General features: G+C 40.2%; 3 protein-coding genes across 5 annotated transcripts in view; 2 read left to right on the top strand and 1 right to left on the bottom strand.

Annotated features, from left to right (window-relative positions):
• The window catches only part of LOC138002530 (adrenocorticotropic hormone receptor-like), a 30,389-nt gene extending 22,762 nt beyond the window's left edge, over positions 1 to 7,627 (top strand). Inside the window, exons 2-3 of one of the 3 annotated variants that reach the window (XM_068848657.1) lie at positions 1,589 to 2,594; positions 3,944 to 7,627. In XM_068848657.1, the coding sequence (XP_068704758.1) occupies positions 1,627 to 2,594; positions 3,944 to 3,953 (978 nt within the window). In that variant the 5' untranslated portion in view covers positions 1,589 to 1,626 and the 3' untranslated portion in view covers positions 3,954 to 7,627. Of the gene's footprint in view, positions 1 to 1,588; positions 2,595 to 3,322 lie in introns of all 3 variants that reach the window. The other 2 variants (XM_068848616.1, XM_068848581.1) reach the window with 2 other exon arrangements.
• A 783-nt stretch (positions 7,628 to 8,410) lies between these two features.
• On the bottom strand, positions 8,411 to 11,620 carry LOC137974217 (transcriptional enhancer factor TEF-4-like). Its single transcript, XM_068821096.1, has 2 exons — positions 10,457 to 11,620; positions 8,411 to 8,427 (listed from the first exon to the last, which is right to left on the bottom strand). The coding sequence occupies exon 1, from the start codon at positions 11,330 to 11,332 to the stop codon at positions 10,472 to 10,474; it is 861 nt and encodes a 286-aa protein (XP_068677197.1). The 5' UTR covers positions 11,333 to 11,620; the 3' UTR covers positions 8,411 to 8,427; positions 10,457 to 10,471.
• A 7,861-nt stretch (positions 11,621 to 19,481) lies between these two features.
• The window catches only part of LOC138002063 (dorsal-ventral patterning tolloid-like protein 1), a 17,936-nt gene continuing 9,650 nt past the window's right edge, over positions 19,482 to 27,767 (top strand). Inside the window, exons 1-4 of the mRNA XM_068848199.1 lie at positions 19,482 to 19,565; positions 19,929 to 19,964; positions 26,625 to 26,960; positions 27,254 to 27,613. Coding sequence (XP_068704300.1) covers positions 19,541 to 19,565; positions 19,929 to 19,964; positions 26,625 to 26,960; positions 27,254 to 27,613 — 757 coding nt within the window. The 5' untranslated portion in view covers positions 19,482 to 19,540. The remainder of the gene's footprint in view (positions 19,566 to 19,928; positions 19,965 to 26,624; positions 26,961 to 27,253; positions 27,614 to 27,767) is intronic.

Genomic DNA, 27,767 nt, shown 5'->3' with positions numbered 1-27,767 from the left:
GATTAAACACTCAATGTGACGAGGTTGATATACGAATTAGGGTTATGTATCTCATAGATGTTCAGATTTTCAATTACATGGCCGCTCAACCTTGCGATTGTGTAAATAGTTCACCCTGCCGGACAAAATAGATACGTTTCTCAGGAACCCGACAAAGAAGGCTTCCTGACCCGACAGATGAAATGTAAATATTCAGTTAAATATTACAACAAAATTAAAAAACCAAAGACGGAAGTTTCTTGGCTAAAAAGTACGTTGTTTTACGACGAACGATTAACATTCTTTCCCTTAGTTCATTCAGTTGACACAAGGTGATCACGTGCACGTTTATGGTTGCCTAGCACGTGTTCAATTTCTTCCTTTTGACAAAGCACCACAAAAGTCAAAGAGTGCAGAAATTTTCGTGTTTTTACGATCGATTTTCATTAATCTTTCGATGAGAATTTGATTCAGAGTTATATATAAAACTGTTTTTTTTTTCTTGTCTTTTTCTGTTAACTCCTGGCTTGTACGATACTTTTTGGTGCAAACGTAAAGCCAAACAATATTTTGACGTGACGTCAGATTAGACTAACAAGTAGAGGAATTATGAAGCGGCAACCACATCTTCAGTCCTTTCTTAGTGTGTGCAATAAACGTTTGCTTATTGCAACTGCAAGACATGCATGACGTGCTGGAAAACGTCCGTCAGAGCAATTCGCAGTTAGTTTTTTGCAGACTAATAGTATTTATTTAAAGAAGAAACGAGTGAGTTTTACTCAAGAGCGTGTTTTGTTATCTTTAAACTGAATTTATTACCAAAGCTTAAAAACCTAAAAGACCTCAAAATGGGAAAGGACATTACAAAATAATTAAAGGTGTGAACGTGAAGGGCCTCTGCTGGCGTGACATGTGGGTGACCCTCAAATGGTCTTAAAGACGCCCCACTTGAAAAAATTAACTGGAACCCTGCAGTGCCTTCTGTTTTTGTGTAACACGTACCACAGGCAACCCAGTGTACGCTTTATGGAGCGTCTTGTTTGAGTATTCATGTAGAAAATGGGTCATATAAATGAATGTATAAGTAAACAAATGAATGTACCAAAAACCGAAAATCTCTCTGTAAACCTCAGTTGTTATACGTGACTTACTCACAACAACATCAGTCATTTATTACATTTATTTTACAAAAAGGCTGTAGCACAAGTGCCACTCGAAAATAGCAAAGCTAATCGAGTCGGGTGGAAGCGCTACACCAGAGTTGCACCAAGACAATAATGCAAACATGCAAAAGAAAAGGAACTTTACTATTTAAGTGTCTAGTCGTTCTAGCGCTGGAGCATTAATTGGGGACACTGTAAACTGAAGTTAACAATTAACAAAAATCAAATCAAATGAACGATAAAGAGAGGCAGCGCATTTCGAAATTTTGGCTTTAGATAATATATTCCTTCACCTTTTAATCAGACTTGTTTTCCGGCTTGGTTTTTCTTTACTCAGCTGATTGGATCAATCGCCAAGACCCGGTGTGTCTCAGAAGCAAGCAGTCAATTTCTTCTTTAAGACGATAACACTATTAAAAAGTTCTTTTTTTTGTTTTTCTTTGTAGACACAAATCTCAAGACTGCTTAACCGTAGAGAAAAACGATGAGCCTGGGAGCAAGCCACTGCCAGGGGGTCGGAGCACCAAAAGAGGTGTCGATTACTACTTTGTGTACAGCAGCAGTGTATTGTCTCTTCACAGTCCCTGGTAACCTGTTGATTATCCTGTCAGTCCTGTTAGATCCAAACAAAAATCTTCACCGCACACCTTTCATTCTTTTCATTCTTAACCTGGCTATCACTGATTTGATTGTGGGCGTGATGGTAGAACCGCTGTCCATGGTTACACACTGGAGGGAAGCACATGGCTTGTCAGTCCACAACTCATGGCTGTCGCAGTTTGTCTATTTCATGTGCTGCACCGCCTCTTTGTTGAGCCTGGTCATCTTGACAATCGACCGTTACCTGGCAATAACTTCTCCATTTTGGTACCATGTGAACATGACGAATGCTCGAGTCCTCCAAGGGTCTGTTGTCATCTGGGTCCTGTCCATTGCGTGCAGCGGCTTGCTGTTTGTCATTGGCTTTGTTACGTACGCCTTTGTTTTTGCGAACTTAACTTTGTTTTGCACTATTTTTATCTTATTATTTTCGTACGTGCGCGTGTTTTTGGCTGCAAAAAAGAAAGTCAAGGAGTTGGTTGAGTTGCACCAGGACGATAATGAACGAAACAAGGCACAGGAGCGACACTTGCTGTGGGAGAAAAAATTAACCAAAACACATTTGGTGATGCTTTTGGCCTTCCTAGCGTGTTATGGTCCAGCCTGTATCATGATCTATCTCATGAATTTATGTCACGGCTGCAGCTGCGAGGTCATTCATTGGTTGAGAGATCTTCATTTTGTGTTAATCACATTGAACTCGCTCGTTAACCCATTCGTGTATGCTCTGAGGCTGCCAGTACTGAAGATGGCTTTCCGTAGGCTGCTTGGCCCTTTGATTTTTTGGAAAAGAGGAGCTGTGTCCCCTGAATCACCTCAAGGCGAAGAGTTATCGTCTACATCGCGCACAAAGTAAAAATACTGAAGCTGTTATTCTATAGGCGCATCTGTCAGTTGCCACGTACCTTATTACACGAAAATTTCGTGACACCTAACCCTTCACTTTACTTTACACGTTAATTTCGCGATTTTGAGGTTCGCATATTTCGTGACACCTTAATTTCGCGATTTTGCGAAAATTTTGCATTTTGACTCACTTTAATTTTGCGTTTTTGAGTGACACACACTCAGGGATCCGTAGCCAGTAAATGGGCAGTTTGGGGATTGCACAAAATAAGTGCTACCTGGAGTAGAGACGGAAAGCAGTAGCGATGAAGAGGATCAGAACATTACCACAGAAAAGCTCAAAATGATTGTTTTAGTTATTGACATAATGTGAGTCACTTAACTTTCGCGTTCGGTTATTGTCGCGACATTTAATTTTCGCGTCACTTAAATTTCGCGATTTTTTTTTAATCGCGAAATTCGCGAAATTAACGTGTCGCGAAAATTTCATGTAATAAGGTATTACTTTGTAACTCTGAAAGGAAGTCGTTTCACTGAATGACATTTGGCAATCATCATTTTTCTTGTATTGAAAAGAGAATAAAAGAGAAGGTTTGCACAACGGGCGGATAATAGTCTCACGGGTCCAAAAAGTTTTCGGGTCTCAGGAGAAAGTGGCCCCTGCCTTTCGTTTTCCTTGTGGGCAACGTTGTAATTATTATTATTTCATTTCTTTCGTTTTGTCCATATTTTAGGATAAGGGAATCGTAGTTTCTTCGAAGCCTGGACAGCGCTCACTTCAGGTGAATGAAGTGTGACTTGCATATGAAAGTTTTTAAGCTATAAACTCAAGGAAGATTCAAATACTACACGGTTAGATCAGGGGTACCCAACGTCAATTTTCAGAAAATATCTGTTGGAAGACGATTTGATATCTAGAATTTTCGGAACACTTGTTGTAAAATTTCTTGCTTGCCTGCCTCTCCTAAGATTTTTAAACATCTGGAAAATGGTCTAATTGTCCATTTTTAACGGATTTTTACCCTAAAAAGGTCACCTAGAATTTTCCGGAGCCTTTATTCTTAAATTTTCGAAAAGGTAACTTTTGATCCCCATAATTTTCGGATCACTTGACGTTCAGCTAGGGAATCCGAACAGATGAATTATTTTTAGGGGATAAAAATATGCCTATATCTACCAGTTAAATACTAAAATACATTTAACAATGCTATGTTTAAGTGGCTTTGAACTATTTTCTCGTTGGGTGCCCCTGTTAAATAATTTTTGGCGAAGTGTTCCTTCACCATCAGTTCTGTATATATTAGTCCGTCAAGGTTCAAATTACTTAAGGACAATTTTGTTTTGTAAATAAGCAGGAATTCTTGAATCATTGGGGACTGATAAACAACGACTCGAGCTTCCTCGCACAATGAAGATCGGATGATGGGTAGCCAGTGGTTTCCATGTATAGAAAACAGCTGTTTGAGGAGACAGGGACAGAGTCAAGCAATGGGAGAAAAACAGATACAAATAATCGTTGTTACTTTTTATTAATAAAATACTTTAAGCAAAGCGCAAAATGTAAAGAAAAATAATGCTTTCTCTTATCAAACCTAAATCACATCCAACTGCATCTCCGTATGCGCTTGATACTTTAACATACACGAAGGCAAAACTGCTCAATATTAGCATAACTCACAGCCTTGTTCTTAAATTTATTACACGCAAGAGCAATTTTCAATTACTTGTACCATTGCGAACCATTTCTAACGAACTATTGAATGTACACTGCGAAAAACGCGGAAAATGTATTTTGCCAGATTCCTCATTGATTGATAAAGTGGTTAGAATTTTAAAAAGGAACCGCGGTGCAAACCTTAAGTTACTTTCGATACAAGTTAATTGAAAATCGGACCATGTGTTTTGCCTTTTCCGAAAAACACTATGATATTCATTTAATAGCAAGCAAGTTGAGTCCGATCGCATTAACGTGACACAAATAATACTTAAGTTACTGTAGGTAAGCTACGGAGGGGAGGCAGGGGAAAAACTGTAAGCTGATCCGATTGGCGTAACATGAAAAAAATAGGCACAAGCAAGGCGATAGCTGCCGAGATTTGGTATGAAAATAGTTTTCTCTGTGACAAAATAAACAATATACAGTTTGTACACTTTGCCAGCTGAAGATGCTGCAATGGAGATCAAAACATTTACTACGTTGACTCAAGCGATTTTCAATTGAGCCGCAAAATCAAGTATTTTGACAACGCGCAACGTGCGCAGACTTCGTGAAGAAATCAATAAAATTCTAACCTAACTTCTGCTATGTAAGTTGCTCAAAGTGCGGGAAATGCGCGCGCGTGTTTGGTTAACATTTTAGTCTGGCTTCTGATTGGTGGAAAAAGTGGTAACAGTTCTTTAGACAACCAATAAACCAAGTAAACGTAATCGCGGAATCGTTTCGTCATTTAACCAAAAGAAGTCAAATATTGTACATGTTCTCGTCCTAGAATCTAAAGGCCCCTAATTTTTTTAAGCTTACTATTGCTATTGCGCATCTCTTGGCACTCGGTTTTCCATGAGTGATGCTTACTAATGTAGGGATATTTTTGCGCAGTTTAAAACTGTGTGGAGAAAGCAAAACTTAGCAAGTGCTCTTGGTATAAGCGTGCTTTTTTCAAAAATAATTAAGCTTCAATTTGGAGAGGAACGCCATACATTGCTTTGTATTTATAAAGCTTTTTACATATTTTGTGCGGTATCTTTGAAAAATGAGTGGTTACCCCCGATTTTCTTTTTGGATTTCAATAACACTTGTTAAGATCTGCTTTTCCCGCATACTCATAAACCGCGCAAAAATACCTTTGAATCCGTAGGCACCGTCTTTAAACCACAAATGCACTAAAATGGAAACAGTCAGGACCCCATCTGGAGCGTGCAACTTCCATACAGGGTCTGTGAAACGGCGTTTTCACAAGTAGGTTTATTTTTAGACTAGCCCTTCCCGCGAAATAGGTCAAAAAACAAAGGCAGTTCCGGTTCGGTGACCCTATGACGCCAGCTTAATTTCTTGTAATTGGTCAACGGGCTCCTGTGTAAGTCTCATTCGCGGGAAATTCAATCTAAAAATAAATCGGTCTGTGAAAACGCCGTTACACGAACACAATAGAGTTGTAGGCTCCTGGTCATGGGTTCCTGAAACAGTCCCCCACGAGCCATGGAAATGGGACAAGCTGGTAGGGCTATAGTGCTACCATTTTTGCTTTGGTTGGTTGCTTTTTCGGGGCTTCGTCACACTAGTATATTTTACCGGCTTGGTTATAAGCAACAGAAAGAGGCTGGCTCTCTTTTGTTCCTCATCGGACATACCGAGGACATTTGTGGTTCTCGAAGGGAAAAATCAATAGTGAATGAGATAGAAGTGTTTCTCTATCAATGTCCGGTATTGCCCTAGCACAGTCACAAGTGCAATCACTTTTAGACACACTTTACTCACGAAAACAAACAAAAGGCCGCTACTTTTTAACCAATCAGGAGAAGCCATGTCACGCCTGACTGCTTCTGCCATATTTTTTGAGGGACATGACAACTAATTTTTTCCCGAGAAAGGGTATTCTAAAAATAGACTCATTTGTGGTTGTGCTGGGGAACCCATCCATGTTATAACACTCTTGTCTAATTTACTCTTGGAAAAATACAATTTACAACTGAGTAACAAGAATCCGTTAAGATAACCTTAGGTTTCTGACAACAAAGAGTATTAAAATAATCTGATATAAAATACGGTAAAAAAAGCTGACGTTTATGCTTAGTTTTAAGACTTTAAGGCTTATATTTTACGTTTTTTGTATAGAAGAGCAAAACGCTTCAATAGAACAATTCAAATGAAAAACGTTGGTATTGCATCACTCTACCTAGTGATTGGCCTAAAAAAATTCGCCTCACAATTACTGTTTCAACCAAGCAGGACCTGCTTACGGCTAAGCTTTTAGAGCCAATCACCAGTGCTTGATCCTTTTTCAGACGTTGTGATTTGCAGAAATAATTTGCAGACTCAGTAACCAAGCTTTTCAATCAAGCCCAAAGACAACCTCGTTTCCAGGGTCTTTCTTCTACCTTGCCGGTTAAAAGAGAGACTCTGGGAAGGAGTTTCGCTCAAAGCAACCTCGTTCCCAGGATCTCTCCTTTGGCTTCAGGGAAAGGTCCTGGGAACAAGCCCAGAAGCCAAGGTAGAGGTCCTGGGAACGAGGTTGGGCTCAAAGACCCCTGTTCCATGCTTTTTTCTTCAAATAAACTTTAAATTTCGCTTAATTTCTTTGCTACCTTTATCGTAGCAACAAAATACAACTCACACTCGTTCAAAAATCACCAAAATCGTGTTTAAAAAAAAAACAAAGAAAATAAAAGTCTCAAGGAGTAAATAGCATTCAAAATAAAGTATTATGTTGTAAATAAATAAAACTTGATTACTAGCAAATAAGAGCGTCATTTCAACCTAAAATGATTCTATACTATAACAGGCCAACAAAGATATGACGCTCTAGTGAAAATTTCGTTCAGTACAAGAAATCGGTGACGTGGTTGAATAAAGAGTAATTCGACACATTGATCCAAATCCAAACATTTTGGGCTGTACAGGAAAGAGTTAATTAAGCTTAACGGTATCAATTAAAGTTCGATTTAAGCGTGCTTCGGACGATTACTTCTTACTCTCTACATAAATCTGCATCCTATTCATTTCATCATTACCGAACGATCACGACCAATATGTTTCATAATCAATGAACAAACTGCGGTGATAAACATATTATAATGCATTTTAACTTGACGTTTACTGTGTAAAACTCTGAAAGGGACTAGTAACTAGATTAAGAACAATTTTCTTAAAGGGAACGTTCACTCTTACTACAGAATAAGTTTAAACCAAAGGAAATTATGTTTACAAACAAATTTGATCGAAATCTGTTTTTAAAAAAGTGTTTATATCAGGAAACGTGAATTTTAAAATCGCTTATTTTCACTTTCAAGTTTCGTGGGTGCCGCCATCTTAAATAATTGTGACGTGTTACGGTTGCCCAATTAGTGCTTTTGTCTCTCTTTTGTCTAATAACAATAGGGCAACCGTAACACGTCACAATTATTCAAGATGGCGGCGCCCGCAAAATTTGAAAACAAAAATAGGCGATTCTAATACATTTTTTTCGAATACAAACGCTTTGTTTGAAAATATTTTAGACTGACTTGACTGTAACAGTTATTTAATGTGATTTTAAGTAATTTTTTTGCTGAAGTGGAGGTTCCCTTTAACAAACAAATGTAATATAAGCAGTGAAAACTGGCTTGTTTAATTGGCTAATAAAACCAGATTTTCTTATTGCCAACGTTTTCGTTTACCTTTGGTTTAAGTTTGTGTATTATTAAGGTTTTTTTTTATTTTACAGGGTAAATCGCATCTATCTTCCATTTGCCAAGACTTCCAAATGGTCCCACTTGATGTTGTTACCCATTTTGATTGTATGATCCGCAACAGCAGAAGTGTAAATGTTACCTGTAAGGGCTCTCTAATGATCCGTTTTCTGGTCATGTAAACGACGTTTCGTTTTACCAATGTAAAAGTCTTTGCAATCCCAACAACACGATGTGTACACAAAATTGGATTTTTGAAATCTACGGAAACGATCTTTGGCCACCCATTTTTTTTTTTTTGTTTTTTTTTTTTGTTTTTTTTTTTTTTTGTTTAGTGTCGAATGAGTTTCCTGGTATTGGGTCGGTCGGTCGGATTGAAAAAAAAAACTAAAAAAAAGTAAGAAGAAGTCTCGGAAATGGGAGGCCTGGTACCCCAGCATCGTTGCTGTCGAGCCTGGAAACAACAAGACACGAACCCAAAATCAATATGGCGGAAAAAGTGGTTAGTGTTATTGTAAAATTAAGACAACATGGGGAAAAGAATCAACCACCGAAATTCTTATGCGACAAAAAAAATGGTTTAACTACGTCGTTAATTTTTTTTTTTTTTTCAGTTTTGAAAATGCCAAAAATTTGGGTCGTTCGGACGACGCTAAACGGAGGAAAAAAAGAGGATGTCCTTTGCAGGGAAAAAAAATACTTGATTCGGTGGGTGTTTTGAAATATCAACTTAAGGTCAACAAAACCATAGAACTTACTGATACAAGATTTGAGACAGCGTGTGATTACTTCACTAATCTTTGAAAACCTAGGCTAAAACAAGGGTAACAATCTTTTTCAAAGTTTTACACGTACATGTAGATTTTCTTAAAATTTGTTCAACCATCACTTATGTTGTATCATAGGAAATGTCAAGTTAAAATTATAATTGTAATATATTTATCACCGCAGTTTGCTTATTGCTTTTGATCTAGTTAAAATGGCCGAAAAACATGAATATTTATGATGCTTCAAAGTATGAAATGTCCTATATAGTTTCAACTGTTCCTAGTCCATTTTTTTCCCTGTAATCATTCTAGTGTGTTTGCACTACTTTCATTGAGCTAGTCGACTGATTCATAAAAGCGTTTGACTGTGAAGCCACTGATACCTGGTCATTGGATCCCAAAACAACCAAACAAGCGTTAATTAACCACCTTAAACACTTGCAAGGTTTTTATGAATGTTGCTACGCTTTGTCGGATCGAGTCAACGGGAAAACAATGAGTGGATTCATTGCCCTTTTACCGTGTTTGCGGCTTTTCAAGAAGTAAAACATGATTTAAAAGGGGTTGGCTTAAACACTGCTTGAGAAAAACATAAAATTCATTTGAGACTTACTGGTTTCGAGATTATCATAGCCTACTTTAAACGCTTAGCAGTTGGTTGGCTTTCCACCAAAGAGAAAGAAGTATTACCCGTTTACTGTGGAAAGGCCCCAAAACAAGTTAAAAGCAGCACACGTACAATAACATGTAATAAATCATGGTTACTCGCCAATAAAAATCATTGAAATACATTTTACAATGGACCAAAAAAAAGATATATTATATACCTTCAGACCAAGAAAATTGAAAGAAATTTGCCAATAAGGACGACTCAACGAGATTGGAAATGATTGAAGTAAAATTATCTCAGTTTCAGACGAAGTAATCCCGCTCTGTTTTGATAGCTTCCATTGGTAAATAAACCGAGAATCGTGATACACAATTACCCTGATAGAAGTGCAAACTGAAGCATGTGAAAACACTGAACCGTAAATTTCAATCAAAACCAAGTTTGTTTTAGAGGAATAAGTTAGTAAGGTTGATGAATGCAAAGGCTCTAAGATACAGGCGCCTGACTTATCATGCGTGAAGCACCGGGCGGGTGGCAAAGAACTTTGAAGGCAAACAAAAAAAGATAGACACGTAGCTTAATATCAAATCTTCGACCAAAATTAATGAAATAAAAATTAATTTTGAGGGGAACTCTATTTCGATATAAGAATAAATGACTTCTTTGTCTTCTCGTTACATTTTTTTAAAGGCGAAAGAGAATCAAAGATGCTGTTGTTCACCTTGAGAGGGCCACAGAGATTGACAATGTCCAATCACGAGATTAAAGGCCTTGGCAACTGGAAAATGCGCTCCCCTTAACCTAAATAGGTTGTGCCTTCGTGAATATAACAATCCTAATCATCATCTGATTCCAAAATAGAAAAATATGATGCAATGCAAACATCCTCATAAATCGTGTTTTGTTTTTGACAACTACCGATGAAAAAAAGAAGCAGGGCCAACGAGAAATAAATGTTTATCCACCATATTTACTTCGTGCTTTCTAAAAGAGACCAATTCAAGAGGCGACAAATCTCCAAAAACATTTCATGCCTGAAAATTAAAATTAAAACTAAAATATGAAACATAAAGAGAAAAACTCATAAATTTATGGTCTATAATTACCCCCGTGGAATGAATTCACATATCTGAGAAATCAATTGAAGGGCACGTTTGATCTGCATCGTAAACCAAGTAATCATCAAAGGTTGGAGTCTCGGGTAAGGAAGACATAGAAACACCAAGAGCACACGTTGAAATTACAGGCTCGTCTTTACATCTGGCGTTATGGATAACTTCCGGTACTGCGCGCCAGGCGCTTGGGTTATTGACAACGATGTTAAACTGCGAAGTAAAATCTTCTGTTTGTTCTTTGTAGTTAAGCTCTTGAGTGATGTCTGGCACCTCCCAGGTTAAACTAGTCTGAAGAGCACTCTCATTAAAATGCGCCTCCATTTTCGGCGGAGTGCGCGGCGGGGAAAGCCCCGAGATATTTTCCTGGTCTCTTGTAACCGGGAACTGTAGCTTCGGCGGGGTACGGGAACGCGGGATTTCAACCATCAAGTGTCCGTGATGACTAGGCCCGGTGGATGAATAACAGTGTAATAATGCAGGCGGAGGACCGGGTGGAATCTCTGAACAGGGAGGAGCATTGTAACCATCGCTCGTATGATGAACGACGGGAGACAAGATCTCCGCCGATGACATGGCAATCATTTCTTGTAAGCCATCATTAATATAAGTTTTCTCTTTTATTCTTGACTGAAACTGTCGAATCTTTTTCCGAGCCAAGACCTGAATATGGCTGGCCACTTGCTTCCGAGTTCTAACTTTGCCAGTTTTCATTAGGATATAACGTGCTATAAGCTCGTTCCGACCGTACATTTTGTCCTTTGTTGACAACATAATCTTTTGTCTTCCGCAGGGCGGGTAGATTGCCAGTGCCTCTTGGAAACTCGTCTCTATATCGCCTGTCCATAACCCTTCAGCTTCGCCCGACATCTGTTATTTTTTTCCGACCCTGTGATTCGTGATGTAACCGCTCTCTCTCCGGTCCTTCCCTTCTTTTCTTTTTATCTTCTTCTCCCTCACTCCGACCGTCTAAAAGTCAGGTACATCAAACGGGATGTACCGTTGATAAATCCTCGATATCTTTTCGCGATCAGAAAAATTTATGCGTGGGCCAAATAGGCGTGCTTTAGTCTCTGAGACCAGAGGCAGGCCATCCTTCTTCAACTACACTACTACTGACCAAGGATAGCCTGCCGACACTTCCCCAACGGCGCTGGATTGTTTCTCTGTCGCCTCTCTATAACAATAGAAGAACAGCAGAACTTCATTGTATATAGCGGTGGCCACATTCATTATTAACATAAACTCCAGAGGACTCTTGTTTTGAATAATTCATGTTTCACTTTAATTGGAGAGGGGAAATGACAGTTTTGCTAAGTTTTATGTTTGGAGTGAGTAATACAACTTTTGGTCAAAAACCTCTGATTGCGTTCACATGCGCTGTCAATAGTCTCCAAGTTATTATACAAGGTCGCTTTCGTCCTTAACCCCAATGGCCACAGGGGAGGATCGTTTGTTGAAAGATTAATTCCTTTTGATCGCATTTTAAAATTTGGCCTCCGATCAAGGTTTTTCACCCGATTTCTTTTATTGAGAAATCTGCTCTAATGAGCTCATGTGCGTTTGTGAGCTTCTTAAAATGGCGAGCGTTGATAACTACACAGTAGGGGGTTGCTCTCCTTAAAAAGTTCCTCTCCGTGAAAGTCAACCAGCGATTCAAGGTGCTTCCTTCATGGCATAAAACAAACACCATTCAGTTCAATATTTTGCTTCATTAGTTTTATCAACAAATGAAGCAGGTTGTATCGTTAATTAGTCAAGAGTTTGGAGACTTCGCTTGATCTATGATCTCCACACCCGCTGTTTGATCGTAAACCGTTTAATGTCCTCTTAAAAACCCCTGACCAAGCCGGTCAAAACGTTCTTCAATTCATGACAAGAAAGAGCGCATGCAGAAATATGACAACTTTTGATTTGAAGCATCAGATTTGTCAGTCAATGTTTACTTCGATTTCTTTGATCTCGCTTTCGATTCAACCTGCCAACTATAACGTGATAAACAGCGGGATACAGTGGCTGTAATTGATTTTTCAAGAAGTGTTGTTATTTTGGAAAATGCAGTTGTAAAGACTATAATTGGCTATTTGCCATGAAATACCACAAGGGAGATAATACCTACTAATGCTGACATTGCTCGTGTGCTTGAAACCCCGTGAAGGGAAAAAATCTTAAAATTTAACTAAATAACAAATATAAGTAATGTACGGTTTAAACCTTCGAACTGTCAGACGAATGCCTCTATCAATCATTTGCGCCATGACGGAGATTCCTGTTTAGTTCATTTCACAACATTTGGAAGGCTAAGTTGCTCAAAAATCGGGATTTTTTTTGCCTTCTATCTTGGTTATCAGTGATCTTTAAACAGACAGAAGTCGATAGAGTCATTGGTTTTCACGTCGGCACGCTCTGTGAGAGATTTGAGAGACAGTCACAGATCATTAGATCAGTTGACTTACTCGGCTTGATCGCGAGAATAACTGATGCATTTAGCTATAAAAGTCACGGTCAAATGGTAAAGGAGCAAATAGCGCTTTATTGAAGAGAGAATGGAAAATAAACAACCACGATTGAGCTAAGAGACGAAACGATGAACCGAAGGGGGGATAGAAAAAAATTAAAAGGCCTCACCCCCAGGGGGGGGGGGACAATGATGCCACAACGTGGGGAGCAGGCGAGATGGAACAGTGAGTGGTGTTCCTGATGGTCCCTTTATTTGCAATCTTAAGGAAAACGCTGCCGTTATTAAAGAGGCCCTTTTATGTGGTAACATTCTCTAGCTTTTGGAAAACTTTGTATTTAAAACCATTTAAGCCACTATCAAACTTATGTCATGTCTCATTGGCTGTGCCCTTAAAGCCTCAAATGATGTCCTATGCACTTTTCACTTCTAAATTTCTCTTTAAAGGGAACCTCCACTTCAACAAAAAAATAACTTGAGATCACAGAAAATAACTACAGTCAAGTCAGTTTGTATGCGAAATAAATAAGTTTTAGAATCGCCTATTTTTGTTTTCAAATTTCGCTGGCGCCGCCATCTTGAATAATTGTGACGTGTTACGGTTGCTCTATTGTTATTGGACAAAAGCTCTTTGTGTCAGAACATTTGGGCAACCGTAATACGTCACAATTATTCAAGACGGAAGTGCCCGCGAAATTTAAAAAAAATTTTGAAAAAGATTTTAACTTCACTTTTCTTGATATATAAACACTGTTTTAAAAGCAAATTTCGAACAAAAAAGTTTGTAAACATAATTTCCTTCGGTTTAAACTTATTTGGTAGTAAGAGTGGATGTTCCCTTTAAAAACAGAAGTCGTTGTCCCATGAGCGCTCTCGACAGAAGCATTGGTCTATTCTTGAAACGGACGTCACAAATTGCTCTGCATTTTATTTTAAAGTGGGACAAAGGTCTCCTAATTTTGTTGGAAACGATAAATGCAGAGTCATCGCAAAATATGTTTTATACTGCTGATATCTGACCTTGGAGAAAAAACAATGTGGATGTAAGGGGCACTTCAATATTACCGCTCAATCCAGTGTTGTGTGAGGAGGACAGCCTGGATCGTCAACAAACAATGCTAAGTGATCAGGACGGATTTTTCGATAGCCTCGCTCAGGTGAAAGAACAATACGAATTCCCCATCAATGATAGTACTTGTGTTAAAGGAAAGTTAAGGGAAAATGTTAACTTTTACAAAGCTATAGGAGCTTCTAGCTTTATTATCAGTGTTGTTCAAGATGGATACAAGTTACCTTTTATCTACACTCCGCCATCTGTTCAGTTACATAATAATAGATCTGCTATAGTTCATAGTTCCTTTGTAGGCGAGGCAGTCACAGAGCTTCTTAACTCGGGACGTATCCGTGAGTTGAATGCGCCTCCGTTTGTTATTAACCCCTTATCTGTTTCGGTCCAGCCCTGCCGCAAAAGGAGGTTGATTCTCGATTTAAGGTATGTCAACAAATGTCTTAAGAAAAAACGGTTTAAATGTGTAGATTGGAAAATTGCATTAAGCTATTTTGAAAAAGGCGCGTATATGTTCTCGTTTGATCTCAAGCGTGGGTACCACCATATAGAAATAGCAGAAGAACATCAGACCTATTTAGGTTTTTCTTGGAACTTGCAAGGGTCGCAGTCCAGTCGGTACTTTGTTTTTGCCGTTTTACCTTTTGGCCTTTCCACTGCGCCTTACATATTTACTAAATGCGTACGTCCATTAGAAAAGTATTGGCGCTTCCAAGGAGTAAAAATAGCTGTTTTTCTGGATGACGGATTTGTAATAGATAATACCTACGAAAGTTGCAAGGTGGTAAGTTCAAAAGTTAAACGAGATTTAGGATCGGCGGGTTTTGTACTGAATGACGAAAAGAGTATTTGGGAGCCACGTCAAGTTATTGTATTGCGTTGGAATTCTTTGGAGGGTTGTATTCACATAACGGATCGCAGACTGAGGAAAATATTTGAACATATTGAGGCTATCAGAAGTAATGACTATGTCATGTCCGCAAGGCAATTGGCTTCATTCGTTGGCAAGATTATTTCCACAGCAGCCGTTGTCGGCAATGTTAGCAGAATTATGACTAGACATTGCTCTATGTCTATTGTTGCTGCCCCCAGATTGGGACTCACCTTTTAAACTTGATCGGTATAGCGTTGATGAAGTTAATTTCTGGAGAGTAAACCTTGAAAATGCGAGTATAAGATATTGCTTTAGCAATAATTTGCCTAATTGTTTTGTTTACTTTGACGCCAGCGGAACTGGCTGTGGCGCGCACATGGCGTTGAATCACGAGTTTATTTGTCGTAATATGTGGACTGAGGAAGAGTCTGGATTATCCTCCACGTGGAGGGAGTTATATGCAATAGAATTTGCGCTTGAATCCTTTTGCACTGTATTAAAAAACTCGCATGTCAAATGGTTCACTGATAGCCAAGCTGCTGCAAAAATAGTTGAGGTTGGAAGTATGAGAACCGATATACACACCCTCGCTTTGAGGATCTTCGAAATATGCATCAAACATAAGATTCTGCTGGATATTCAATGGGTTCCTCGTTCCGAGGTTGAAAGAGATGATTTCATTAGTCGAATCATAGACACGGATGACTGGCAAATTTCAAATTCGTGCTTCGCGCTGTTGGAAAATTTGTGGGCCCACATACGATAGATTGTTTTGCAAATCACTATAACCATAAAATAGATCGTTTTTTCTCGAGATTTTGGATGCCCGGTTGCGCAGGAATCGATTTTTTCATGCAACCTTTACAACAAGAAAATTGCCTTGTTGTTTCTCCAATTTGCATCGTCTCTAGAACTCTTCACTATTTGTCACAACAGAAGGCCACTGGTACTTTAGTCGTGCCTTTTTGGCCCCTATTGAGTAGAACGTATGCCCAGTGCATCACTGACTATAGCGTTTCTCTGGAAACGGTGTATTAGAGCATGGCCGAAATGTGAATTCGTTGTTAGGGTCTAAACGTTTTAAAGGTTCCATACTGGCGGTGCGGCTTCATTTTAAACATTACGTTATCGTATAGCAGGATGGTACCCTTGTGCAATGCCAGAGTGTGGCTTGTTGTTATGAAGTTTAAGGCGCTGGCCTATGTTTTGATATTGTTTGAGCATCAATAGAATATCGTGTGGCACTGGCCTGTGTTTGTGTTTCCTAGGTAGTACTGAGTCTATGAGCTTGTCTGGGTATGCGAAAGGCTTTTGAGCCCTATACGAAACTATAACACTGGCCATAGTTGTTTTGCACAAGGCACTGGCCTTTAACATTGAGATGAAGGCATTGACGCGAGTTATCACGGTGAAGTATTTCATGTTATTGCTTGATTTGTATTCTTTTCTAGATTGTTGGAAAAAGCTCTTACTGGAGCAAAGTCCCGGTGATTTTACAGGAAGACAGACGAGAGGCTATCAAGCAAGTCTTGACTTCCAGACCCAATTCTACAGTAAAGAAATACCTAGGAGAGTTTAAAAAGGTCTTTAACTGGTCCCGGAAAAATGGCATTACTGTTGATTTGCCTTATGACAGTATAGTGGCGGCAATGTATTTACCGGAATTCTCCAAACAAACTGAGTCTAGTGCATCTGTTATTCTGGAATACTCCACCCTTAAATGGCTTTACACACTTTTTCCTGAGAATAACCCGCTGGAGAATGATCTCTGTCGGAATATTGTGCAATCTGCCAAGAGAAGCTAAAGCAAACCGGTCACCAAGAAGACGCCCATAACGGCAGATATTGTTAAACAGATAATCGATAAATACGCTACCCCGGGTTCTAACTTAAAAGATTTGAGGATTGCTACTATTTGTACCGTAGGGTTTGCTGGTTTTTTGAGATTTAATGAGATTTCTAACATTTTGCCTACACATTTAACATTTGTGGGTGGCTACATGTCAATTTTCATTTCCAGTTCCACGACGGATATTTATCGAGAGGGGAACATCGTATACATCGATCGCCTCCATAATAAGTATTGCCTAGTGAACTTGGTTATCAGATATATTGAAATAGCTGGTATTGACTTCAAATCTACTCTCCCGTTGTTTAGATCTGTAAGTTATCACAGGAGTTCAAATTCGTATTCTATTCGCAAATCTGGATTGTCTTATACAAGGTGCCGGGAGATCTTTAAGTCCTGCCTTGTCGAATTGGGTTATGATGCGAGGTGTTTTGGATTACATAGCTTAAGGTCGGGCGGTATTACCTCAGTTGTGCAACACAGTAAAAACTTTATCTCAGATAGATTATTGAAACTTCACGGCCGCTGGAAAACGGACACAGCCAAGGATATGTACGTTCACGAGGATGTGCAGAATAGATTGGCGGTAACTAATTTCCTTGGGTTGTGATTTCCAACTTCGATCCTTAGCCTGATTGTAGGTAGCATTCATTTGATTGATGTTAGTTTTCTCAATATGCTACACCACGTGGTCGGGTGATTTAAATTTTTCTCGCTTAGTATTTCATGTAATTGTAATGAGGAATCTAATTATAATAAACTCTTGTATTGAATTATTTCTATAGTATTTCATGCAATTATATGAGGGAACTATTTGTAATGAGTTATTGTATTGAATTACTTCAATAGTATCTCATGGAACTGTATTAATGAGTGAACTTATTATAACAAGGTATTGTAAAAGGAAGTTAATAAACTTGGTATACTCTGCAAGAGTATCCATCCTAACCTGCTGTAGTTTGATGCCTGTTCATACAGGGAGTTGAAAGCGTAAAATAAGTTACGTTCGTTTGAACGCAGTGAATTAGAACGTAACTCCAGTTTCTTATGTGACAAACATCCTAATTGCTGGTTTTCACTCACGTGATCAACGGCCATGTTTTTCAACGAAAACAAAAGGAAGCGTTTGCATAATAATAGCGGTAAATTCCCGGAAGATTTGGTCGGGGCACCAACATGGCCGCCTTTTCTTTGTTTAGGGGCACCAACATGGCGGTCGTGACGTCATGTGAAAACCGAGAATAGGCCTTTTTCGATATATTAAAATTCAGCTTGATAGTGAGGCAGTGAGGACAAAGACAAAGGAAAGTGGATGATATGCAAATATTTTTCACACTCATTCCAATTTGCTCCAAGTGGAGTATTATCGTTCATTTTGGACACTGAAAGCTTGATGAGAAATTAACGTATTTCTTTTAAAAGCCGAACTCCAATGTCTGGACTCGTAGAACTCGAACCTGGGAACGTTTGATTAATAACCCCTTTACTTAATCACCAGACTACCACATCGCTAACTGCCAAAATATTATTTTTTTAAATATGTCAATGTTTTTTTCTTCCGAATTCCGCTGTAAACGTGTATTATCACTAGACTTGCAACTATTTAGCAATGATTTCATATATACTTATTAGCTTTGGTAAATAATCGGTACAACTGTCAGCTAGTTGATCATTGGTGGTTAAGTGGATAAAAACAGTTTTTTTCAAAGTGGGTGCTCCGGGTTCAAATCCTGTCCAGGAACTGCTTTTTACTTTTTTCTTTTTATCTGCTACCACAAGTCCTGGGACAAAGTAATCTAAATGGAAAATTATACTTCATTTGGAGCAAACTGAGATCGTGTTGCTACATATGGATAATACTTAGCCTGTTCCAGTTTCCCAGATTGTCGGGAAAGCGAAAAAAAAACTGCGTACGAAAAACGAGTGAAGGCTTGGGTCGAGGCAAGGCGCCTTTTCGCTTTCCTGACTATCTGGAAGCGTGGAACAGCCTAGATAATACCAAGGACAAATATTAGAGATCGGCATTTCATGGTTTTAACTATGTCTTCCTTTCCGCAGCTGACACATGACATCAACCCTAACATCATTTTCCTTAATATTTCACGAGACTTTGAATTCTCCGAACGTCATTGGTTCCAGCTGGACAAAACTGAAATGGACACATTTCGCCGGTTGACGCAAGGAAGTCTTCCCTGATTGTTATATAGGAAAAGACTATCTATACATCAATACTAGAGCCAAAAAGAAATTTGATTATGTTCCAGCGAATTCGTAGCTTTAGTTCGCTAATTATCGTTAGAAAAATACATTGAGTTCAAATCAACATAGGAACGTCATAGATACGCAGAAAAGTGGAATTGGTTACCAAATATTTAGTTACTTTTTTATTTCTCTTGAATTTATGATTTTTAGTATTTGAATGTCCCTTAAGATGTTGGTTTGTTAGCATCGCTAGTAGTGTAATGGTTGTGTTATGCATTGTTGTACATAGTTGCAATACTAGTTGTCACTTTGTAAGTAGGGTAAAAATGTAAATAAAAATAATAATTATAAATAAATATAACACTATTTTCTTGTAATTAACCATTAAAACTTCTAACCACACAGCGGCTTTAAGGTGCCTTTAAAATGCTATATTATTCCCTTATCCAGCTGTAAGCAGATTTATTACGTTTTCATTGTCAGCATAAACCCACGTAAAATGCGACAGCGCTGCAAGCTGAAAGCAGATGTTCGATCGTACAAGAATTTTTTGGCAATAAAATTATTTTTGCCAAGTAACGTATAGAGTCGCGCGCTTCACGTCTGTTTCTAAAGATTTTGAACCGAAGATGCTTCTCCGTAGTTTTCATTTTGGTAAGTTTTGTCCTAACACGTGATAAGTATAACCATGATGATCTTTTTCACCGACTTCAATGGAAGAACTTTCGCGGCATGCATGTTTCTGGCCGCAAGAGGATGGCATACGGCACCTCACCAGAAAGAAGAGATCAATATTCCGTGTTGTTTTGGTATTATTGCTCCATCTAATCTAAGGGTGAAACAACCCCGCGCATTCCTCAGTCTAGGGTCTTCGATTCAGTTTTTTTGGCTGGCTTTCTGATTCATCTACCAAATGTGTTCCCTCCAGTTAAAAAATTGCTTTTACGGTCTCAACGACTTATCGCCCGTTTCATGGTCTAAGGGGAGGTTATTTACTCTTTTTTTCATATATCTTAGGGCTTTGTGTGCTGCTACAAATATTAAATGCCGAAGGTAAGATAAGATTTGTTGATCAATTCAGTTGTTAAAACTTAAACACAAAAACAAGCCTCTTACAGGCCTTGAATTACGCCTTTTCCGCACAACATGCATACAGGCACTTTGAATTATTTGCTTTTTGCCCAGGGACTTCTAAGTATTTTTTTATACAGACTATATCGTGCCCTGCGATTTTGTAACTCGTAACTCTACATCAACCCTGAAATTTCGGCTTTATTTTGACCTCACTGAATTAAACTGTCAGGATTTATAGTCCGATTGATTGGATTTTTTTTACTGTGTGATATTTCCCTAGACGTATTTTTCCCGTTTGTTATGATATTTACTCCGACCAAGTTGTTGATCCCCCTTCCCACACGCTTGCCGTGGGAGAACAGTTTTGCTGTTCCCAACCCAGCTTACCGCATGTATGGCATGTGAAGCTGCCACTTAAAGGGATGCTAAAAGCACCCGCTTGGTATGTTAGCTACGCCATGGTGAGGCATGGATAGTTCTAGGGCTTTCCCTCGGCAAAGCCCTACCATTTCAAATTTTTGCTTGTGGTATTGCTGTTTTGGTCGTTTGGAAGGAAAGGAAAGGAAAGGAACTTTATTTAAGTGTCTAATCTTTTAGCGCCGTAGAGCACTAATTTGGTTTTTGAGGAGAGAGGAAACCGGAGTACCCGGAGAAAACCTCTCGGTGCAGAGTAGAGAACCAACAAACTCAACCCACATATGACGCCGAGTCTGGGAATCGAACCCGGGCCACATTGATGGGAGGCGAGTGCTCTCACCACTGCCCTCGCAAAAGTATGGCAGGTAATGTTCTTGATCCCCAGCGTAGCTGAGCTGATTCTTCCGAAACTGAGCAGAACATGGCGATTGCTGATATCCCTTGTTATGCCCAAATGGCCGGGCGTCGTCGACACTCCAGTGTGTCTAGTCAATCCAGCATTGATTACGTAATGAAGAATGGTGAACGTTTTACTGATGAAGAGAAGGATTCTATCTATCCGCTGAACATTTTGCCCGAGCGACCATGTACGGCGCACTTTTCTCTTTCCGATCGACAAGGACACTTCTTTATCCCAAGTGTTTGCCGATCTAAAGAACTGTGGCATCCGTGCTGTTGCGGCGACATGTCTCCAACGTAATCCTAATGGCTTTGTTTCCGTGACGTTTTCCACAAGTGAGTACCGTGATCTCTTCCTTCGTAAATGTTCTTTTATCCGTCGTCATTGTAATTCATCTTCTACGTGTACCTTCGATGTCGTGTATGATACTCCCTTCGGGCTTTCTGTAGAAGCATTGGCCCATCATCTCGGCCACTATGGGTCTGTCCACGGTTTCAGCAGATGTAATCTTCAGGGCTAAGAGGGCATCCAGAATGGAACACGCGTTGTTAGAATGGGGCTATCCGAATCGATTCCATCCTTCCTACGCTTCGGAAGGAAGCTTCTTAGAGTCAAACACGAGGGACAGATTCCTACTTGCAGAAAGTGCCATCTTCCCAATCATGTCGCAAAGGTGTACCCTAACGTGGTATATTTTAACTGTGATCAACTGGGTCACACCTTCAGCGACTGTAAAGAAGAGATCAAGTGCAGTGCTTGCAAAGAGGTCGCCGGGCCACTACGCTATCGATTGTAAATTATCTTGGTGGCGGCGCCCTGAAAATTTTGACTGGTGATGATGCTGCTGCTTCTGCCCTTCTTCCAGAGTCCCGTCCATCACAGCCTCTCCCGCAGCCTCCTTCTGATGAGCCTTCTTCCGATGCCCCGCCTCCATCAATTCCTTTATCGGAATCTTTACCTGATGTTCCTCATTCATAGCCTCCTTCGCAGTCTTCTCCTGATGTGCCTGCTACACCTTCCTGAGTTCTCATTTCATCGCAATCATCATCGTCGCCATCTACTGGTCAGCCTTCATCACTGTCCCAAAACACCCCTGCCCTTCGCACAGCTCTCGCAGTCTTCGCAGTCTACACAGTTCTCTCAGTCGTCCGTCGTCTCAGTCCCTCCTTTCACCTCTTGAATCGCCGTCCCTGTTTCTTCCTCTGTGGTAGTGTGACCCAGTGGTTAGGGTGCTGGCCTTGAGATCCGGAGATCCGGAGATCCCGGGTTCAAGACCCGCTCTGACCACTCGTTGAATTTGATCCTGGTAGTCCCTGGTTCAACTTCCCAGCTGCACTTGTAAATAGCCAACTGGTTTGCCTCCGGCCAGTTGGGATTCTTAACAGTTGTTGTTGTTCTGTTCCGTCGTTTCGTTGGCCCTGAAAAGCCCCTATGGGGAGCGGTCAATTAAGTATGTATAGTATAGTATGTATGTATTTCTCTGTCGAGCATCATATCTGGTTCTCCTACTTCGTCTGATCTACAGCTTGCCGGTGCAGTTGATTCGCAACGTTCTTCTGCTTCTGATTAAGCTATTGCTGCGATGGAGATTCCTGAGGATCCTGGCTCTACAATTCGCATCGCCCTCACAGATTTCTGTCCGTCCTGCCGCTCCTCACCCAATCGTAAGCCTGCCAGGTTAGACTTCACGGATGGTCCACCTGCGCGAAAATCAACTTCACCTATGCCGGTCAATTCTCGTAAAAAGACTAAGAACCCTCACCCTTCGTGAGTTTGAAAATTCTTCCCCTAAATTCTAGTGGTTTCAGTAAAAGTTTCTATCTCATCGATAGTCTTCGTACTTCTTATGACGTTTCCCGAAAGATTACTGATCCTGACGTTTTTTGCGTTTTCTCTTGTGCCTCGCGTGGACCTTGTTTTTGGTCCCCTGCTGTAGGCAAACAAGGTGATGTCCTTACTTGCCTTTCTGAATCTTTTTCCGGCGATGTCAGTCACTGGAAAAGAGACACGTCTGGGAGGGTTGTTAGTCTCCTCTTCAAAGTTGACGATCTAAGGATTAATTTAATTAATATTTATGCCCCCACCGACTTGGTCGAAAAGAAAGTGTTTTTCAGAAGTTTGAATGAATACTTCCTATTTTCTGATGTTTTAATAATTGCTGGTGATTATATAGTTGTTACGATCACAATCTTGATAAGTTTGTCGGCAACTTTGTGCCTGCTAAATGCTTTACTGATTTTCGTTCAGCCTCGTCTGGCGCAAGCTTCATCCGAGATTGTGCAAGTGCACATGATTTAATTCCAATTTTTCAATTGGTTCAAGTTTAGATAATTTGTTTGTTTATAAGAACTTCATGCCTTCTGTTGTTAGTCGTGAAATCAGCCCTTGTGCTTTTCCCTACCATGATTTTTTGTCTTTTCTTCCAGTTCACTGGAAATACCGTATTTCCTCGAATAATAGCCGGGGGCGATTATTCCTTTTTTCGCACCAAAAGGGGGCGATTATTCGAGGGAGGCGATTATTTCAAATATTTCTCACAGAAGGTCGAGCCTTAAATATTTTGTTTTATTATACCATTAAATCAAAAAAATAATCACATCAAATATAAACCAAACATGGGCTTTTTAGTGTTTCAAATTTGTTTCGTTGATTACGGTAATCAATGTTCAATGTCAATATCTTCGGCGCCAGAGCCTGAATCATCGCCAAGAGAAAATGAGGGGACAGAGAAGGAGGCTCCCGGTCCAGCCCTTGGGATATGTCATGTCCACGAAAGTTATTTTTAGAAGAGCGGAAGTCTTCCGAGACGTCCGCATGCAGGCCAACCTCGGTCCGATGTTTGAAAGAAAATACATATTCATCAGCCTTCCACGTGCGCCATCATTTTCTCTTTTCACTAAGAACCTGAGAGCGAAGCAAGACTGCATGCGGACGTCTCGGAAGACAGACTTCCCCTAGAACAAAGACTTTCGCTCGTCTAAAAATAACTTTCGTGGACATAACATATCCCGGCCAACGCCTTGAGCCTCCCTCTCTGTCCCCTCATTTTCTCTTGTCATCGCTGATGACTTTAACTGGATAAGAGGGTAGGGGGAGGGGGGGGGGGGCGATTATTCGAGGGAGGCGATTATTTTAAATATTTCGGTCAAAGGGAGGCGATTAATCGAGGGACGGCTAACTATTATTCGAAAAAATACGGTAATCCTCCTGGTCCTGGCATTTGGAAGTTTAAAATAATTCACTTTTGAATGATGATGTGTTTTGTGACTCTATTTCGAATGATATCGATCATTTAGGCAATTGCTTGCAACACTTTTCTTCCGTTAAAGTTTGGTGGGACTTTTTTAAAAACTCCATCCGCTCTGAGATAATTTTCTTTGCCAGGAAAAAGAGCAGGGATCTCTCGCATGTGCGTGTTCTTTTAGTTAACCGGATTATTAAGCTAAAACTTCAACTTACTTCTGGTGCTTCCTAAGTTAGTCCTGAAATTTCCGAGCTCGAAAGTAAGCTTAAGGCTCTTACCTTGAATGAGTTAGACGGTTCTAAATTCCGTTCTAGAGTTCAGTGGCTTGAGGAGGGAGAAAGGCCTGCGCGCTTTTCTTTCAGTTTGAACGTGAACGCTTCGAGCGTAATATTGTTTTTCCTATTCTTAATTCTGATGATGTAGAGGTGTTCACGCGTGAAGGAATTAAACGTGCGCACGTGCGCTTCTATTAAGATCTCTTCACTGACGAGCCTATCGACGCGTTTTTTAAACAGCGTTGTTTAGAATCCGTTGAAAAGTCCCTTTCTCCCCCTCAACGTGCTTCGTCCGATGGCGAGCTTTGTGGCTCGATGAAGGGTAGCATCACCCGCCTCATTTTTAAGAAGCGTGGTGACGTTAAGCACTTAAAAAACTGGCGGCCCATCTCTCTTTTGAATGTGGACTATAAGATTATTTCTAAAGCGATCACTTCTCGTCTTTCCAAAAAGGTCTTGAATATATTGTCCACCTTGATCAGACTTGCTCCGTTCCTGGCAAAAAGTATCTTTTCTAATGTTACTCTTTTGCGTGATGTCTTGGACTACATTCAACGGACTGATGAATCCGCAATCTTAGTCAGCCTTGACCAGGAGAAAGCTTTTGACCGTGTCAACCGTTTCTTTCTCTTGCAACTTCTTCAGGTTAATGGTTTTGGACCCGGGTTTTTCCGGTGGATCCCAACCTTTTACAATGGTGCCTTTATGCAGATTATCTTTAACGTTTGGCTATCTCAGAGGATTTCCCTTGCGCGCGGGGGGCGTCATGGGGGCCCTTTGTCGCTCTTACTTTACGTCCTTTGTGTTGAGGTATTAGCGTCCCTCATTCGCCGTTGTTCGGGGGTTGAGGGGTTCCTCCTCCCTGGTGCAAGAAGGCGGTAAGCACGTGTTCGCTTGTATGCGGACGACACCACGACTGTACTCAATCTCTTCAGTGGTGTTAATGTCTATGAAAGGGGCACCGGTGAATCGCACCAAAACTGAAAAAATGTGGCTGAGGACTTCGAGGTGTCGTTGTGATGAGCCTTTGAGCCTCACCTGGGTTACGAAAATGAAAATCTTGGGGGTACTGTTTGGCACCATCCCTACACAGCATTTTAATTGGCAGCCTAAACTTGAGAAACTGGAGAAATCCCTCAATCTCTGGAAGTCGAGATCCCTGTCCTTTCCCGTTAAGGCTCTAATTATCAATGCACTTGGTTTGAGCAAGCTGGTTTACCTTGCCAGAGTTCTTACCGTGCCAAAATGGGTCATTGCGCGGGTTAATGCCTTGATCTGGCCCTTCCTATGGGCCTCAAAAATGGGGATTGTTAGTCGTAACACTTGCTTTTTGAATTGAAATTCGGGGGTGTCAATCTTGCCAATTTCGTCCTATAGGCACAGGCTTTGAGATTGGCAGAGATGGCCTCCGTGCTTAATTCTCCTGATGATTCTAGCTTTTTCCTGTGCAAATACTTTTTGGGGCGTCGCTTGTCCTTCCAGGGTGGGAGACAGTGCCCTAGTTTGTAAAACCTTGTATCGAAAGCTCCTTTCAGTCAAGTCATCTCCGCCAATCTTGTCCCGTCAATGGTCCCAGGTCATTCGGACAGGGGTTCTCCCTCGATGGTCATTCGTCTCTTATCCTGGTTTCGTTCACTGAGAATTATAAGAACGATGTCATTTTGGCTTATTATCGTCTGCGGCGTCAAGGTTCGTGAGTCCCTTTTCAAAGGGGGTTGTATCTCATCTGGTAGATGCGCCTCTTGTCCGCCACGAGAGACCATTGACCATAGTTTTTTAAATTGTCCAGGGGTCAAAAGAGTCTGGCTAGTGAAACGAGTAAATTAGTTGATAAAGATGTATTAACTAACGCAAGAGATATTTGTGAGCTGAGCGTTAGCCCTTCGTCAGAAGGAATTTTCTCCAAAACCAATTTTCACCTCAACCTTGTTCCCAGGGCTTTTCTCCCCCGAGGTAGGGGCGGAGAAAAGCCCTGGAAACGAGGTTGTTTTCAGCTAGGAAAATTGCTGATTTTAGTTATAAGTTGTGCTCCATCGTCTTCCCCCTCTAACTTCTTTATTTTCGTCTCAGATGCCCCATTTTTTTCGGTCGGCACCGAAAGTAAAGACCTCTACCCAGGTAGGAAGCCCAAAAATTCACGGGCTTCCGTATCTTCTGCGCCGGGAATCTCCGGAATTCGAAACAAACATCATCTTTCATTTCGTCTTCGCACATCTGGAAACTTGGCAGAGGTCGTTGTTCTTGGTGCTGACTGAAATAATCGCAGACTCAATGGACTAAAACGTTAAATCTGGTCATTTTAGTGTCGAATGGAGCATGCGTATCAGGGAACATTACACATCTGAAGGCCAGTAGAGGCACTCTCAACGCCTCCAATTCATCATGCACTTGGATGGTAACAATACCTGATGGAAAACTGTTAATGTTGAAGATACTTAATTTCTCGTCAGTCCAAGATGCAGTTCTTCAAATTCGAGATGGTCAGAATTCTTCTATGAAGCATTTGGAAACTTTCAGGGAAGATGATATAATTGGAGAAAAAACATTGGTTTTCAGCTACATTCAGCTTTGGATTCAAGTAAATTCCTCCCTGGAAAAAGATATTCTGTTCCTTGCTGTGTTTGAAGCCGTTGACAAATGTAAGAAAACAACTCTAATTTATCCTTTGGTTGATTATCTTAACTCAAAACACAGTTCGCTGCAAACTAGAGGACTTTTTGGAAATCTGACCCAAGTTGTTAAAAAGGGTGACTAGGGATAGCCGCGGAATAAACCATTGCATTGTGAAAAACTCAATTGGTTTTGATAGCGCAAATAGACGAAAATGGCCACAGTTTGTATATTGTTTATAAGTAAGATTATCACATAAAACAATTTTTTCTAAATTCTTGTTTTCTTGTTGTAAATATCGTGTCTTTTATTTCATTCCCAGTTGCTGTAAGGCAGTGCGTTGGTCAAAAAGAGAAGCTCTTTGATATCAAAGGGAGGATCCTGTGGCCCTTGTTCCCCACGAACTCATCAAGCAGCATTAATTGCTCATGGTTGATCACAGTACCCGAGGGACGTTTTGTAAAAATTAAACTTAAGAAATTGAGATCATACCCTAGTGACTCTCTGAGCATCCGAGATGGACGGCATTCATCAAATCGTTCGCTTGATAAGATATGCCCTGTTGAGCCCACGACGAACCTGTTTTCCAGCGGTCGTTTCCTTTTGATTGAATTCACGTCAAACAATACAACTGAGAATGGTATTCCTGGCTTTGATGCTGTGTTTGAGGCATTAAAACAATGTAAGGATCTTGATTATCTAATTATTTCAAGCTGTAAGCAAGCTCTTTAATTAGCTTAACAGGCCTGGGCATTTAAATACTTAGTTTATAACACCTGTCATTTCTACAGAAGGTACATGAGAGTTTACCACAGGTAACTCAGACTCTATTTGTG

This window comes from Montipora foliosa, chromosome 1 (assembly GCF_036669935.1).
Source record: "Montipora foliosa isolate CH-2021 chromosome 1, ASM3666993v2, whole genome shotgun sequence".
NCBI lineage: Eukaryota > Metazoa > Cnidaria > Anthozoa > Scleractinia > Acroporidae > Montipora > Montipora foliosa.
This window is presented reverse-complemented; position numbering and strand designations above follow the sequence as displayed.

What these genes read in the sequence shown, in the direction of transcription:
- LOC137974217 (XM_068821096.1), bottom strand. Translation starts at nt 11,332, where the DNA reads ATGTCGGGCGAAGCTGAAGGGTTATGGACAGGCGATATAGAGACGAGT.